The sequence below is a fragment of the Ctenocephalides felis genome, unplaced genomic scaffold, assembly GCF_003426905.1.
Source record: "Ctenocephalides felis isolate EL2017-DRISC unplaced genomic scaffold, ASM342690v1 CF-g0.4_SCAFFOLD_03570, whole genome shotgun sequence".
Lineage (NCBI taxonomy): Eukaryota > Metazoa > Arthropoda > Insecta > Siphonaptera > Pulicidae > Ctenocephalides > Ctenocephalides felis.
In genome coordinates this window covers 19,355,301-19,373,181 of record NW_020539724.1, presented here as the reverse complement: position 1 = coordinate 19,373,181, position 17,881 = coordinate 19,355,301, and the positions used below count along the sequence as shown (strand labels likewise).

Sequence of the window (17,881 nt, the reverse complement as noted above, 5' to 3'; positions counted from 1 at the left end):
TTTCTCTGTACATCTGCAACATATAAACTAAGTAAAGAATACTAACACGTTCAGTACCGACACCCCACTCCAATTCGCACGTAACAATCTATTTGCATCTATTTCTAAAACCTATTATGTTCAGATGCGTTCTCTAAACGAAATCTAAAATTTCCTTTAGTCAAATCAGTACTGATCTCGACACCGTAGTGGTCGCATTAACCGAATTTATTTTTTTATTTCAATCTGTTAGTGAGACACGAGTAAAAGAACTTTATTTATAACGACAAGATAATTTTTAAGTGTTAGGTGACCACTACAGTGTGTATATATATCTAAATATATATATACAAAGTACCAGTAGTTTGTGCAATTTTTTATCTAAGGTATGTTGGATTTATTTATAAAAAAATATTTTTATTTGATGTGATGGATAATTTTCTTAGTGATATGATAATGACGAGTTACAGCATCAACAATAGGCCCTTGAAACTTCAGTAATTAAAATAGAATTTGCTGTCAAATAGAGAAATTTGGAACTTTTATCGTGTTTCTTAAATTGTCATCATAATGCTCCTTGCATTTTATATTATTCATAAAAATCTTTGTTTTATTTTCTCTGCCAAGTGATATCCATCAAGTCATTTATGACAGTCTTTAAATGCATCAAAACATTTTCTTTAAATCATTTTCTTTGAAATAATATACTTTATTAGTGGTTTTCAACATGTGGGCGCGAAATTGTTATAATAAAAGCATACATCTATTTCCAAAACACTATTTTTGAATGTATAATTGGTGTCAAAAACTGAATAAATAAATAATTATTTGTGAGTGTATTTTTGCACAATAATGTCTACTATTTTGTAATACATTAAATAAATAGTTGACTTCTAAAATTAGAATTAGAAAATGAAATAAGCGTTTTGAACATTTATTTGAACGTGGCCGCGAGTACGAATAGGTTGTAAACCACTGTCCAATACTCTTTATTATATTTATTTGGTTATTACCTATATTAATATTTATAATCTACTATTACTATCGGCGTTAAATTAATAAATAAATATTTTATTTTTAACTTTCATTATGACAAATATTCTATGATCTCTGATAGCATATTTAGTTCTTTGTAAATTTATAGAAATAATTAAAAAGACAACAGATATAAATTAATTAACTTTATAATTAATTTAATTCTCAATTCTAATTTATATTAAATGTTAACTTTTTTAATATAAATTTGGAATTGACATAAACATTTGTAATGATGAAAGAAAATTAAGAAATTAATTGAAAAATTAATCATGTATTGCTTGTATTTCTATTGAATACTATACTCTGTCCATTTGAAATATAATTTGGTGAATATTAACTACTGGATTACAAATTTTATAATTGGTTTCAACAAATAGCAGAACAATCCATATTTTTAGTTTCAAAATTGATAAAATATTGTCTATCAAAATTTTCATAGTTTTAAAGAAATTTATAGCTGAATGTCTAATTTTCTGATTATGTAAAAATTAACGTCGTGTATGACAAATATAATGCCTGTTGATTACTTCTATTCTATTTACTTCAATTTCAATATATTTGAAAATGAATACTTTATAAGTATAAATTTAATGAATATCAGATGAATCCCATTAATATTCTCAACATATTATATAGTTTGTAGTTTATAAAGTTCTATTTGTTTATTTATAATTGCTGATATTTTTTTAATTACAATTATAGTTACAACTTACAAAATATTATAAACAAAATTTTGGAAAAAACTTAGTTTGAAAAAAGCATTCGACAGAAACATGAAAGTAAGATATAGGGCTGTATATAAATTAAAGAAATATCAAAAAATATTATTAACAAAAATTTTGAAATAACTTTGTTAAAAAAAAATATTAGGTAGGTGTTTTAACTAATATTTACTCTCTATAGAGCAAAGAAAGAGTACTGAAATATTTAAAACAGAAGAGACAATTTTCAATTTGATTTTTTTTATTTAATATACCCAAAAAAGTATAAAGTTCTAAAAGTTTATCTATCGGTGTTAAGAAGGATATCTATTAAGAAAAAAATCATAAATTATCCTTTTCTTGTTATATTGCTCCATTATGTTACGGTTACAAGTACAAACCGTTAAAATCTCTAGTTCAAAATTTATTTTAACACTGGGCTCTATATTTTCTAGAGTGTCTAATATTTTTCAATACCACCCACATATGAATACACTAATGCTGAATTATTTAGAGCAGTGTTGTAATAACCTAGATTGAAATACTAGCAAAGTATTTGCAAAATTTAGATCTAGGACGAGCGGTTTTGTGTTGGCCAACAACTTTCAGTAATATAGGTCGAAAACTGTTTGACACTATTTGAATAATCTGTTTTTGATTCAATGATTTTTATTTTTGATCTGATATAAATACCCTTGAAAAATTTTGCGAAGGTTGTGCTAATTGAATTAACAATTACCCTTCGCAAATTGTTAGAGTATTTCCTACTATGAAAACAAATGATTACACGCACAGATATATTTTTAAAATTTATATATATTCATAAATAATTCTAATATATAAATGTAATATAATAATATATATATATATATATATATATATATATATATCATATTACAATAAAACTTTCTTCAATATGTAAAAAAACCATCTGTATTAAAAAATATCTACATTACTTTTCCGGTCTTACATATAAATAATATTTCAAATAGTAAAGTCGAAAAGTAAAATTCGTCGAATTGCAAATTTATCGATAATTCTTTGTATTTTCCGAATGACCAAATATAAAATTATATTATTAAGTACTTGTATTTCACATTCCAAACTAAAAAAACAAACATACTATTGGAAATAGAAAAAAAATCGTAATAATACACACAAAATAAAAAATCATTGTAGCAAAATACAGAACAGTGAAATTGATACTATAAAATTAAAACAAACATTAATAAATTTAGAATCTATTATTATCTTTTCCACTTTCGACGTTTTTAGTGACGATTCAATGTATAAAATAACTAGTTCACATGCTGATTATCAAATCTAAAATTGGCAGTAGATGTAGAGGTAAATTATATGTTTTAAGAAGAGCCAAGAGTGAAGTTTTGTGAAAATATTTGTAATTTGTGTGTTATTTTGTAACGTTATTGTGCTCGTGTTAAAAGACCAAGAGTTGTGCCAAATTCTGATATACTAAATTCTGATTTCAGTGTGAAACAGGTTTAAAAATTAACTACTACCATTAATAATTTGAGAAAAAAGACCAGATTTCTTTACTGTGAATAAAGTTAATAAAAGTGATTAAATAATTATTATTATCATCACTAATAATTTTATCATTGATGGTAAATTATGAACTATAAAGGAAATGCAATTACGGTGGAGACGCCTTGTAGATTAGTAAAGTTCTTAAAGAATTTTATAAATTATAAGTGCGTTCAATTAAATGACCAAAAAGAGAATTTATTTACATGTATATATCAGTTTGCATATAAATATATAAAAATTCAAAATAATCTGATATGATAGAAATAAAATTTTCAGTTATATGGCAATTTTTGCCCACAATTTTAGTTTTACTAGCAGAGTTGAAAAGATTATAAATAATTAATGTTTTTTCTAAAATAAATAATGTTTTAATAAATTTATTAATGTTTATTTCTATTTTATAGTATCAATTTTTCTGTTATTTATTTTGCAGATAATATTAAAATGATTTTGTTTTTGGTGTGTATTGTTATTAAGGTATTTTTTTATTTGCAATAGTGTGTTTGTACTTTTTTTCTAGTTTGGTCTCTGATAAAAATATATAAATTAATTTTTATATTTGGTCTTCTGCTGAATATAAACTATTATCAATAATTTTGTTATTCGACAAATTTTGCTTTTCGATTATACTACTTTAAATATTATTTATACGTAGAAACATCTTATAGATTTTTTAATGCATAATATTATATATTCAAAAACAATTTAAACAATGCATGTATATTTATATATAATATATATATATATATATATATAAATATATATATACATATATTTATTTATATCCATGATTGTGAATCATACGACAAGTAAACAATCTCCATTCATAACATTGCTTGTATTAATGACGTAATTTGATTTTAAAATTAAATTACAAGCCCAACGAACGATAGCCAAAAAATCCTATTGATATATGCATGTATATATATATAATTATATATATATATATATATATATATATATATATATATACCCATAACTGCTGTTTAAGTACTACTATATTTATGGTTTTTCATATTTTTATAAAGTTTGCAATATAATTCTTATAAGTCTTGTTTTTATAGCCAACTATATAAATGATAGTGTTCAAACACTTGTAAATAAAATAAGTTGTAAAAAAAACTCCAAGCTTAGTTCATCCCTTTACCTGCTAGTCCAAGAAGCTTGTTAAATAATCATTAAATTTTTATAAACACTTATACTAAAAATGGAAAATCATGCGATTAAATAATATAAATTTGCACCAGCCAAAAATTTATATAATATTTTAAATTACATAAATATTGCAAGATATTTCCGTAAACAGAGCTTTCTTATTACATAGAAAAATGACGTTCTCCGGAATGTGTGTCGGTGAATCTATTCACAAAATCTATTTTCGGGCGCGTCGGTCTAATTTATATAAAAGCACACTAGTTGTTGAGTTGTACACTAAACACACTAAACTCCAGATAAATTATTAGAATAAAAAACTGATCTATACAACAGAAACTTTGTTCTCTAATTATTTGAATCTAATTCTCTAAAATTTCTGTTCAATAGTTATTAAAAGCATGTCTAGATCCAAATAACTTTTTGAAATGAAACTCTAATTTATGAACAGAAACTTTGTTCTATAGTTAATTGAATAATTGTGTATCAAATAAACATAGTTAAACAAATGTGTATTTATATTTAACTTGCCAAAGAGGAAATTTATATTTTCAACAAAAAATTAAAACAGAAAATCATGAGACGATTTTAAAAATTTAAACCATTCAAAAGATACAAGATGGATGTAGTGCCGATTATTTTTCATTAAGATCAGTCAGATCATTTCTTGTTAAAAAGTTAAACTAAAAGGGATTAGTCTTATAAACCATTAGTTAATCTACTTATAAAGGTTTCAAAATTCCATATAAATTTATAAATTTTATCCTCTCTGAGTATCTAAACTCTTGACGTAACAAAAGCAACGTTATTCCCATTTTACATTCATCTCGACTAAAAATACACGATGAGAACATTGTACGTCTGCCAAAATAAACTAATTTTTGGTTATCTCGAAAAGCATTTATACAATTCTCAATATTATATCTCTTCCCATTGGTACAAATTTATACAAACTATAAAGTTACATTCAATCGTAAAATTAATGGAAAACAAAGATTAAAACCACACGTGCAAATCATAACTATATTTTAATGGACATTTGCAAATATTAGTCGAATATAACTATTTTGTTTCATTCATTTTGAATATCAAAATGTAAAGAATCACGTGCAAATGGAAGTTATATACATTTTCACTTTTTTTTAAGAAATTTGGATCTGAAATATAGCCCTTCAGGGCATGTGTGAGATTTTGCCTTGAGCAAATTGCATGAACTTCCCAATATGTGTAAATAATAGTCTTAATTATTAAGAATTCGGGATTTGCAGTTATCAAAAATACGACAATACAATTACAGAGTATGGACGCAGCCCATTATTTCTAACTTTCATTTAAATTAAACCACTTCTCATAGACTCTAATATTTGAGGACGAAAGATCAACTTTTAATGTATGTCTATACATAAAAACAAAAATAATGAGCTAATCGGAGTTTGCGGCAAAAATATAAACTACTTTTTAGCGAGGCCAATAATTAAGTTAAAATACTAACTAAATATGTTAAAAATATCTTACAACTAGAAGGGACACCTACTGACCTCCCTTTTAATAAGCTGTTGAATATATACGATAATAATAGGAAGACATTAATTCATAAAAATTTATTTGGAAAAAAAATCCATAACTATTTGGGCGGAAATATTTGAAAAACATGTTAATTGCTTTTATATTTATTTTTCATATAGTTGATATTTTAACGTAAATAAAAGTTGTATGCGTTTTACATCTTGGTTTTTATTACTAATAATACAGGTCGTATATATGTAGTAAAAGCTCCTTATCGACTTGAAAAAATGGTACCTACTTTCTATAATACCGGCTGAAAAGTTTTTTTATTTGGGGACCAAATAATTAAATGCATTATAGGCGCAAATGGCATTTTGCCTTAATCTTAGTTGCATTGAATTTTCCAATACGTGTTGAAAAAATCGCCTTAATAAACTAGAATTAATATAGAACAACATTTAGATAACATTTTACACTGTTTTTTCAAAAATAAATTTATCAGTTAATAATAATAATAATCAATATTAATATTGTAGCATAGCATTTACCAATTGATACCTCGTAAACAATAAACTTATAATATCTGTTTTTTCATACTCATACGTAATATCATTAATTACTCGTATCTATTGACACTACATATGTTTATAGCAGAATGAAGCACAAAGGTCCAATATAACTTTAAGTAATTATACTGTATAAACCATATGACATCACAACACATAACACATTTATCTGACTATGTTCAGTAAAACTCCCAGCTAATTCATCATTGTAGAAATGTGTCCTTTTTTAAAAAAAAAATTTTTCATCTGGACCTTTTTAACTCATAGGCGAGTAAAAAGGGACGGCCAGGGGGCAAACAGGTCCCTTATTTGTCAACACAGTTGGTATAACTAATTATTTATCTTTTTCAAAATTGCATTTTTTTTGTTTATTTATTTTTTTATTTACTATTTTTCATTGTTTACACCTTTGTCAGGTTAAAAATTCAGTTTTCCTCTTTAACCCATCCACGTGTAAGCTTTTATAGAGATTATATGAAAAAAAACTGAATCTAATTTGAAATTGACAATACATCTTATAAAAATACCGTGTATGTAAAAATTATATTAAGGTCTCGTAAACTGAACAACAGTGCTCACTACCAAATAAATTAACCACGAAAGAAAATACTTTTGTTAAGGATTTTCAAACATTGTTGATTATCTCTGAATATAAACGTCGTACGAATAAAGGGGATGGCTAGTTATACATCTTTTGGCCTCTACTTTCAAATATTGTTGTAAAAAAAATTTTAACTGGTTTTTGAGATATTGGTGGTGAACCTTTTTACCTGCGGATTTATATATATATATATATACATATATATATATATATATATATATATACATATTCCGGTGTTCCCGGCTGGCGCTACAAATATAGGGTTCCACCTCTCACTCCTCCTCGATATATATATTCGATTGGCCTGCGCGTGCGTCCTGGTCAGAGATTTCTGGACCCGGGCTCTTATATATATAATGCAAAAATAAAACTGTTTTTGCTCAGTCAGACACGGATTTTTTTACAAAAATTCCCCAACGAACTTTTAATTTATTATATTTAAAAGTAGGTACCATTACATAAATCAAATTTAATTGAAGTTTCAGTGAATAATTAGTTATATCTAGAATAATTAGCTTTGGGGGTAACGAATCGTATATATGGATATATATATATATATATATATATATATATATATATAATACATATATCTGTGTTTATATGCAATTTTATTAGTTTGTGTGCACATACTTCATATTTATGTGTATATTCTTTTATGTGCACATATTTAATTATTATATCTGTGCACATCGATAAAATATTGATAAATTTATTTATAATTCAATAAATAATTATTTATAATATTTAACAATTAAGTAAGTCAATTTATATGTTACAACAAATAAAGAAATATTTTTTCCTAAAAAACAAATTAATTAAATAAAGTGTTGAATTAAATTAAACAAGAAGTGCTGAATTTTTGAACAAGTGATCAGAAGAAATAAAGTATTATATTAATGTGATATCAGTTATTAATTATGCTAATGTTTTTTAAAACTTTAATCTGTGAATTTGGTGAGATTAGAAATAATATGATAAAGAAATTAACTGTAAAATAAAAATTATAAATTAATATGGTATTGTAAACTGCAATGAGGATTTGTGCTTTCATGAAGATTAGATTGATTTGGTGATACCATATTCAACATTTCAAAACGTTCTTTAAAAAAATGACCAATCGCTAATTAATAATATAATCAAATCCTAGAATAAATTTAAAAAAATATACTATAAGGTTTAATTAAAATATGAACCATATTAAGTAGTAACTCTAATTTATTACATTCAGTGCACACAAGCAAATGTTTCCTGTTTTGTGTAACAAGTGATTATTTGAAACGTGATTATATCAAGTGAAAATTTTTAAAGTAGTATCAAATTTAAATGCATATTACCACATATATACTAATTTAAAAATATGCACAATTACACATAAACATTTCAATGATATCTTTATATATCGTTGCTGCCACATGCAGACTATATTAAAATAATTATTTAGCAAATTGTTTAAAAAATTAGAAAAATCATGCCGTTCATATAAAATATGTCGTAAATTTGATAAGCTGGTAACAGTGATTTTAATTTAAATCCAAAATTTAGAACAATTAGATCAAATATTTTGTTATTTGTAAGATTTTGGGTCTGAATTAGCATAACCTCAGAAAGATATCAGTTATTAGTTTTGTAACAAAATTTGTCAAAGCTATTGAGTTAGAACTTATTAAAGAGAGTTATATATAAAAAAATAATTAAATGCATTACAATTTTTGCAATACTATCTTAGAATCCTGCCATATCGTCTTCATATTATATTCTCAAGTATCTGAAATATAATTAAAACTTAGATCGCCCGAATTCGTATATATTCTTAAAAAATTTGTTTTTTGAATTCGGTTCAAAGTGTTAAAAAAATCGAACGATAACTAACCAAACAAGGAGTAAACATGTAATACTTATAAATCCATCTGCTAATGCTGTTTGGGCATACAATTTTTATCATAACATACGAATTTTATTTAATTAGTAATCTAATAAGTTAATCTTGAAAAACAATTAGTTTGATTTTCAATTTATCAGTTCTATCTTGGCATACATTGTATTTGCAATAGTTCAGAGATATTTATCGTGCAAATACCTTGGCAAGGCAATTAACTGTTTATCTATACTAAAGGAATCATTGACTAGTACTATAAAGAAGATCTGTATAGAGTATTGATTAATAATATCGATTTTTTATATGAATTCCAAATATATTTAAATGTTGAAAAAAATACTTTAATTAATGATAATTAAATTAATTATTATATTACAAATAAATTATATTGATTTTCGAATTGTTAAACAATTTTTAAATTATTTTTAATATGATAATAGATCACTATTCGGAAATTTAAATTCGGTTAAAAAATCCTAATACACCTGAATTCAATTGAAATTATATATGTAAAGTAAATAATATTACAAATTTTCAAAAATATAAAATGATTGATGTTAGTTGAGGTTTAATCCACTAAAAAAATCAATCCACTTATGAAAAACAAATTTCAAGTTTTTCGTAAATATTTTTAATCGCGAACTTCAGTTATATGTGTTTTTCGCAGAAGTGACACTGCTATACGGAATAACGAGCCGCTCAATAGCATTACTGAACGAATCAGGCACAATAACAAAATTTAGGACTCGAATGATTATCGATAAAAATGTATTTAAAAATCAAAATATTTAAACTCAGTAATAAATCTTGAAACGACAGTTGTCACTTTGAATGTCGTCTATAGGTGACACTCGTACACACAGGTCATTATCTATTATATAAAAATAAGTCGGGTTTTCTTTCCTGACGATGTAACTCCAGAACGCACGCACCGATTTCGACGATTTTGATTAATTGGAAAGGTCTCGGGCTCCATGAGGATTATAGCAAAGAAAATTGCAGAAAAAATTCGACAGAAAAGCGGAAAACATTTTTTCTTTTTTCACATACAGTATCATCTCTGATACTTAGCATGTTCTACAAACTAATATTTTTTGTTTGACTGCAACTCATTTGTTTGACAGCTACTCATTGTTCTCTGCTCAGTTAATTTCATGTGACAAACCAGCATTGTGTTTACTGTGAAATTGTGCAAAAAAAGTAAAAAATATAAGTTATTCGTTTCCTAGCATTTCAATTGGTAACCATCAAATCAATCACGTGTATTGTGCAAATTTTTATTCAATTTCAACAAAATTTGTTTCTTAAACCTTTTGAAACACCACAGAAATGTTACATTAAATGTCGATATGCGAGTTCGCCCGGTTTGCTAGTGTATACATATATTTTTTCCCCTATGATCCTAGTTCGGCAGCGTGCGCCTGAAATGTTAATTTTAGCCTTTTGGTTTCGGGCGAGGAATTTGGCTAGCGTCGACCTTGGCTAAATCGCGTATTTATAAACTTGCTGTAACTCGAAACTGACTTCGAGTTATATACATGTAGGTGTTGTACACATTAATAAGCGTTTTCACATATATTTGCGTAATCGCTTCTTCACATAGCTAATTTTGGGCGCACAGCCGATGAGATTAAAAATACCGAGCGATTTTGAGTAAAAGTAGAAATCGATTGAGAATTTTCGATACGGGGTAAAAGAATCGAATTAATCAAAATTCAAGGTAAACTAGAAATAATCAACACTTAAAAGACACCAATATACATATAATGTAGCAAATTATTAAATAAAATCCATGATACATTTGTAACTTTCGAGTCAACACATTATTTGTTCAGCAGAGCAATATAAAAGTGACCTCAGTTTCAAATTTATATTTACAAATATAGTTATAAATGCCTTTAATATCAGCAAAAATTAATATACACAGAATAATAATAGCTAAATTTCCAAAAATTTAATTTATTGCAATAATAAATCTTACACCAAGACAATAATATTATATTTGTCTTGGATTTTTAGATTCTATGATAATGTTGTAAAAACTATCAATTTCTTGCTTCGAATCATAAAATAAGTATAGCAACTATAGTACCATGACGATACCTTAATTTTCCATATTTATATAAGCCTTAATGATAATTTTAATTCAATAGAATACTTAAATCATATGACTAGATTACTGAAAAAATGATTACTGAAGCATTCAGTAATTCTAAAATTCGGTCGTTGATGATTCAGTAGATGAGCTTACTTATTTTTGTAGAATAGATAGATAGAATAGATTGGCAAATTATTCACGAATTATAATTATATCCTTATTTTATTTACAGCGAACGACTGACGTATTAAATTAGTAGAAGAAACCTAAAACGACATCAAGATGTTTAAAAATCATTTGGATATGATCGGCAGGAACGAGACCGCCTCCAAGAAAGCCAAATTCTGGCAGTCATACGTCAGATCCCTCAAGGGTAAGATAATTAAATTCACACTTTTACTATATAAATATACTGCAATCAAAATATTATTATAGAAATATAATTCAGCTTCGGCAAATACTACTACACTTGATTTTAGATTATTTTTTTAGTAATGTTGTAAGTTTGATAATCAAAGTAAAGAATTTAGCAAAGTATCTTACTATCTATATTCAAACGTTGTTTTGACAATAAAAATTCTTAAAAAAAATAGAAGAAAGAATTGCCAAAACAACGGTCGAATGTAGATTAACACTAATATATTTTATAGATTAGAGAGTAACAAACATTGATAAATTATTTAGCTTGTCTCATTTTCTATATTCATAAAACTAATAGATAAAAATAATTGCCGTAAAAAAGAATAATAAAATTTATTCAATTTTATGTTTTTAATTTTATATTTATAAACAAGTTACTCAAACTGTGCATATCTATTGGTATATAGTCGTATCCATTGCACTCGTATTGCATGAATTTTGGAGTTTCATAGAAAAACGCGTTAAATATCATCAGTTGAAATCATCAAAAATTTGGAAAATGGCATTGTGATTAAAGACAAGATGCAAAAACTTTCCAATACGTGTAAATAATCGGCGTAAAAAATTGATTTTCTGCAACTTTTGTCATGGCAATATGGCAAAATGGCAATAAAATTTTGAAAATTGAACACTGCTACATTATTCCAAATTTCGGCGTATTTTTATAATGAAACCATTTGTCGTAAATCTGTAATATTTTAGGATGTTCATTGAGACTATAAAATTTTCAAAAAGCGATTTAGTCATCAAAAACTAATCAGAACGATTCTCAACTAAAATCTTTCGAACAGTTTTTACATTTTCAAAACCGGTTAAGGGTTTTTGCCAAAATCGTGGATAACCTATTTGCCAATCGTCAAAATGAAGGTTTTTAAAAATAAAATTTTCCGCATATTTTTTATTGCATTTGCTACAAACGCCCTTGCTTCTATTTCTATTGCATGGCACTTGTACCTGCAATTTGCACAATTTTCAATATATCGTATATTAGATAAAGTCGAAGTACCTTCGGCTTGATTTTTGTAGATGCCACTTAAATCTTCCGCCAGTTGCTAAACAATTTTTTTTCTGGACATTCCTAATTAAGTGGCATCTCTATATGGGTCAAGCATTAATTGCTGCCAAACTTAAAATGTTGTAGAATACGATAAACATCTGCCGGAACCTGCCTAGGTACTACATTTTTGCGCCATTTGATCTAGCATATCGACTCCAAACTTAGTATTATTAAAAAAAATGTAGTTCTCGGGAAATGTTTTTAATTTTTTATAGTTACTATATTGCGATGTTTTGAGATTTTGAGCTCAATAATAAAATTTTATTATTGGGCTTACTTTTATGATCTACAACTTAAATACGACTCAGTCAGTTTACAACAAACTCTCTCAAGAAAATATTTGATATTTTGAGGCTTCATTATTGCCCAAATAGGAAAAACCGTTTAGAAGGTGCTTCTAAACAATTGTTTTTTATATCTGCGGCTTACCAAAATTTGATTCAAAATTTACTTGGTATATTTGGCAATGTACTGAGTAAATGAGCACCTGGCTTTCCTTAAGAATAATTGTTCATCGACTGTTCCTCCGGTGCCATAGGTCAAAATGAAAGATTTCAAACTGAATAGCAACTCATTGCAAACTGAATAGTTTGCAACAAATAAATTTACGGCATTGATGAATGAATTATAACATAAAAATTCTCCCACCAGAACGTTTTTTAGAAAAGAAAATGAGTTATGTGTGAAAGAGGTATAGCACATGTGAATTATTGGAAGTAAGGAAATCTGTTTAGCTTTCATCGTCATATAAAAAACCAAAAAAAATATTTTAAAAAAGACTTGAATTTTTTCTCATTAAAAGTGCAAATGAGTCAAATTGATTTACTCCATCAAGCTAGTATTAAATATTTGAAGTCGATTCTAAGGTTTTTGAGAAAACGAGGACGAAAGGGAAAATTTCAGTTCTTAAGTTTGTCCGATTTTGGTGTCTACGAATCCAGAAGTACTAAAGAAGTACCTTCGTAACTTGAAATGTCGAGAAAACATATAATTAGCAAATTGTAGCAAAGACCAACTTTTCCTCCGTGTAGTTAAAAATGTATAATAGTGTCTTGTTTTCAGTTACAAATTCAAATAAATCTCAAAATATATTTTCCTCCTTTTCCAGGTTCAGACGACATCCGCGCCCCCGAGAGCGCCTACAGGCCCCGCTCAGCCTTCAGGCCCCTATCCTCCTTCCCCGAATTCACATCCACCTGGCCCCTGTCCCGCAGCATCTACGACGACCCCTCCCACGCCGCCGAACGCATCACCGTCCCAGGGTACCGCTACTTGCCAATCCACCGCGAAACCTACGGCTACAGCCCCAGGGACCTGTACCCCCACAGATACGACGGATTGGACAGATACAGACCCAGTGAGTACAGATAATAGATAATGGATAGATGGATAGATGGTAGATGTTTTGGACGTATTTGCAAACCGATTGATTGAGATACTGATTTAACCCAATTGCTGTTCAAAAAAAAATTTAAAGAAACGATCAAATTGCTGGAACTTCCCGTACCAAAAATTATTTTTTTGACAAGATTAACTTTTTTGAAAATAAATTACTTTGAAAAAATTGGATTTTAGAGAAACTATAAATTTTTGACAAAAATTTACTTTTTTGAAAAAAAAAGACTTTTTTAAAAAAAATGCTTTCTTTATTAACTTCCCGTAGGGTAAGTTATAGTAATCGCAAAAAAATCGAAAATAAAAATTTTTATATATCTTTACGTTTCAGAGGTTTCTGAATATTTTGGCATACCTTAGAAAAAATGGATGTACGTGAGTGTGTTTGTGTGTGTGTGTGCGTGTGTGTATGTGTGTTCGGATACAAATTTTCGTCAACGATTTCGGGAACACGGATGAAGCGATTTGAATAATTAAAAAAACATTTGATTCGTATTGATAAGAATTAAAATTTTTGGCGAAGGCAGGACTTGTCGTTCCCAAAATATGGGGCAAAAAGTGCCAAAAACAGTAATTCAGTTTTTAAGAGAACGGAGTGTCCGATTTTAATGAACTTGTATTAACAAGATAAAGAACTGATCAAATTTTCATGAAGGCAGGTCTAGCGGTTTCGGAGATCTGATGAAAAAAGTAAAAAAATATGCCATTAGGCGGTCAAAAATGATCATTAGACATATGCACGTCAAATTATCAGATCTTTTATAGAGATTTTAACCATAAGTATAAATTTTGTATACACTCCTATGGGTTCCGTACCAATGCTTATCCGTTAGACGGCGGCGCTTATGCGCTTTGATATTTCGTCTCTATGCAGTTAGAGCAGTACGATTGCTTTAAAACTAGCTGTAAGTGGAATTCTGTCTTAAGGCAATTAAGGCATCGTGCCTTAAGGCAAATTGCTGGAACTTCCCGTACCAAAAATTATTATTTTTTAAAAAACCATTAACATTTTTGAAAAAAAATTACTTTGAAAAAATAAGATTTTTGAGAAACTATAAATTGGACAAAAAATCACTTTTTTTGAAAAAAAAATTAAAAAAAAAAATATTTTTTTTAATTTTTTTTTTTGTTTTTTTTTTGAAAAAAAAATTTTTTCTTTATTTTGACATATTGTGGAAGATCTGAACTTTTTTTCAAAGCAATCGTACTGCTTTAACTGCATAGGAACAAAATATAAAGCGCGTAAGCGCCGCGTCGCTGTCTAACGCATAAGCATTGGTACGGAACCCATAGGAATGTTAACAAAATGTATACTTATTGTTAAAATCTCTATAAAATATCTGATAATTTGATGTGCATATGTCAAATGATCATTTTTGACCGCCAAATGGCTCATTTTTTTTTTTTTCCTCTATATCTCCGAAACCGCTAGACCTACCTTCATGAAAATTTTATCGATTCTTCATCTTGTCAATACAAGTGAAATGTTTTTTGAATTATTCAAATCGGACGCTCCGTTCTCTTAAAAACTGAGTTACGTTTTCGGCACTTTTGCCCCGTATCTTCGGAACGGCTAGACCTGCCTTCGCCAAAAACTAATCAGCACGTCTCCTTATCAATACGAATCGAATGTTTTTTGAATTATTCAAATCGGTTGATCCGTGTTCCCGAAATCGTCGACGAAAATTTGTATCCGCACATACATACACACACGTACATACATACACACACACATACACACACATACACACACACATACACACACACATACACACACACACACACACACACACACATACATCCATTTTTCTAAGGTATGCCAAAATGTTTAGAAACCTTTGAAACGTAAAGATATATAAAAATTTTCATTTTCGATTTTTTTGCGATTACTATAACTTGCCCTACGGGAAGTTAAAAAGTTCAGAATTTCAAAATATTTCAAAATAATTTTTTTTTCAAAAAGTCTTTTTTCAAAAAAAAGTAAATTTTTGTCAAAAATTTATAGTTTTTCAAAAATCTATTATTTTCAGAGTAAATTAAAAAAAAAAAAAAAAATTGGTACGGAAAGTTCCAGCAATTTGCCTTAAAGCACGATACCATGCTTTGTATTAACAGCCCTACTAGTTTTAACTTTCTTTAAACAATTATTTTTTGTTATATATTATTATATTTAAGTTGTTCAAATATGCAATAGTTTATCGCGATTTTTATCTTATCTTGCAATGGTTTGTGAATACGAATTATTTATTTAAATTTATTTATTTATATATGTATATATACATATATAAGCAATAACAAATTTTGCACAGTTTCTTTGCAGTTAAACTATTTATTTTAGCATTTTATATAACGGATAAAAAATATTTCTTTACCTGTTATGTAAAATATTAGAAAAATGTTAATGATAGTCATTACATAATATAATTTGTGTAATTAAACTAAAATATATCTGTTGAAATTTCAAAGAAACTGTGCAAATTATCACAATTTTACATACAGACGATGCCTTATCAATAAAAATTTTAAATGAAACCAACAAAAGCAAGCTTTTGCTTCACACAAACCACCAAAAATGCTTTTTAGACTCTTAACAAAACACACAAACATCTCATAACACACAACTAATCATAATCATTAATTTCAATTAATAAATGTTCATAATTAAGAGAGCTTATTATCACAAGAGTAATTATAATTGGATATTCTACACTTTGAAATTTGTTCTGAATAGATTCAAACTATTATATGTAATTAATCAAAATTTTCATGATTTTTAGATGCATTCTTTGAGTGTATAATAATTTAAATAATGGGGAATAAGAATAAATATATATTTTCTTAATTTAATTAATTTAGCGACAAATTAAATTAAATTAGATTTTAATTCTCCCTTTGATTGAGAATAATTTAAGAAGTAAATATATAGGTTCTTGGACTTTAACTAAATTAGTTTTGAGAAATAGAAATATAAATAAGGCAATGAAAATTGTTGGTTTTCTAATATTTATTATTTTAATTAGATAGTTAAAGACATTATTAAATATATTAATAATTTTGAAAATACAACTGAAGAATAATTTTGTGAATCAAAACAAAATAATTTTTATTATTGCTAAAATAGGCAATTTTCACTGCCGAGTCGATATGATATTATTTGTGGAATTTTCTTCATAAATATGAAATTGTATTTCTTTTACCCCGGTTAAAAATTATTACTCTTGTGATATAAAGATATTGGCGCCCAATACCAATATTCTGTTTCATATATTGTTTCAGAGGAAGTTTAACTGAATCAGCTTGAGCCAGCTTGAAAAAATAATCCAGATGCCAAATTTTTACACATTTGCACCATCATATTTGCAACTAGATCGTTTTGTTTAAATATAATAATCAACTATTATTAATAGCCAATTTGTTAACTAACATATTATCAATAGCAATAGCGCAGGACATGTTTGGATTACTGGATAAAAAACTGCCAATAAAATTTTAAAACATTGTTCGAATTAATTAAAATTGTCAAAATTTACAATTGAGATCAATCTAAATTTAAAAAAAATTATTACCATTATCCGTGTCTACTGCCATGCATTATATAATGTTAAAGTGTTATTCAATTCTGTTAAATGTATATATAAACAAAAATATTATAATATATTATAAGAGTTTGTAATCAGTTGTTGAAATAAAAGTTCGATTTTACACAAAAATTCAAAAAGGTTTTAAACATCTGGCAAAAATGACGAATCATCGCTAAATTAATTAATAATTTGCTATTCGTAATAAATTAATATTGGGAATGCTATTAACATATTTCATGTTGCTTGGAAGAATTTTCTTTTTCATCATCAATTTAAACTAATAACCCCACATTCGATCATTTTTGCTTGCTGTCGATAAAACCTGTTGTATTTAATTTTTTACTATATTTTTTACCCTGATCC

General features: G+C 26.9%; 1 protein-coding gene across 2 annotated transcripts; it reads left to right on the top strand.

Moving 5' to 3' along the window:
• Positions 1 to 193: 193 nt before the first annotated feature.
• LOC113383780 lies at positions 194 to 17,466 on the top strand. Of its 2 annotated transcripts, none has more exons than XM_026622039.1 (4): positions 194 to 365; positions 11,298 to 11,438; positions 13,651 to 13,899; positions 17,214 to 17,466. In XM_026622039.1, the coding sequence occupies exons 2-4, from the start codon at positions 11,348 to 11,350 to the stop codon at positions 17,222 to 17,224; spliced, it is 351 nt and encodes a 116-aa protein (XP_026477824.1). In that variant the 5' UTR covers positions 194 to 365; positions 11,298 to 11,347; the 3' UTR covers positions 17,225 to 17,466. The 2 variants fall into 2 exon arrangements, with proteins under 2 accessions (XP_026477824.1, XP_026477825.1); XM_026622040.1 differs by lacking the exon at positions 194 to 365 and adding an exon at positions 7,479 to 7,535.
• The last annotated feature ends 415 nt before the right edge of the window (positions 17,467 to 17,881 follow it).

Bases quoted from the DNA above. Each gene is read 5' to 3' on its own strand.
- LOC113383780 (XM_026622039.1), top strand. From the start codon at position 11,348: ATGTTTAAAAATCATTTGGATATGATCGGCAGGAACGAGACCGCCTCC. The intron at 11,439-13,650 runs GTAAGATAATTA...CTCCTTTTCCAG, and splicing joins ATACGTCAGATCCCTCAAGG to GTTCAGACGACATCCGCGCC.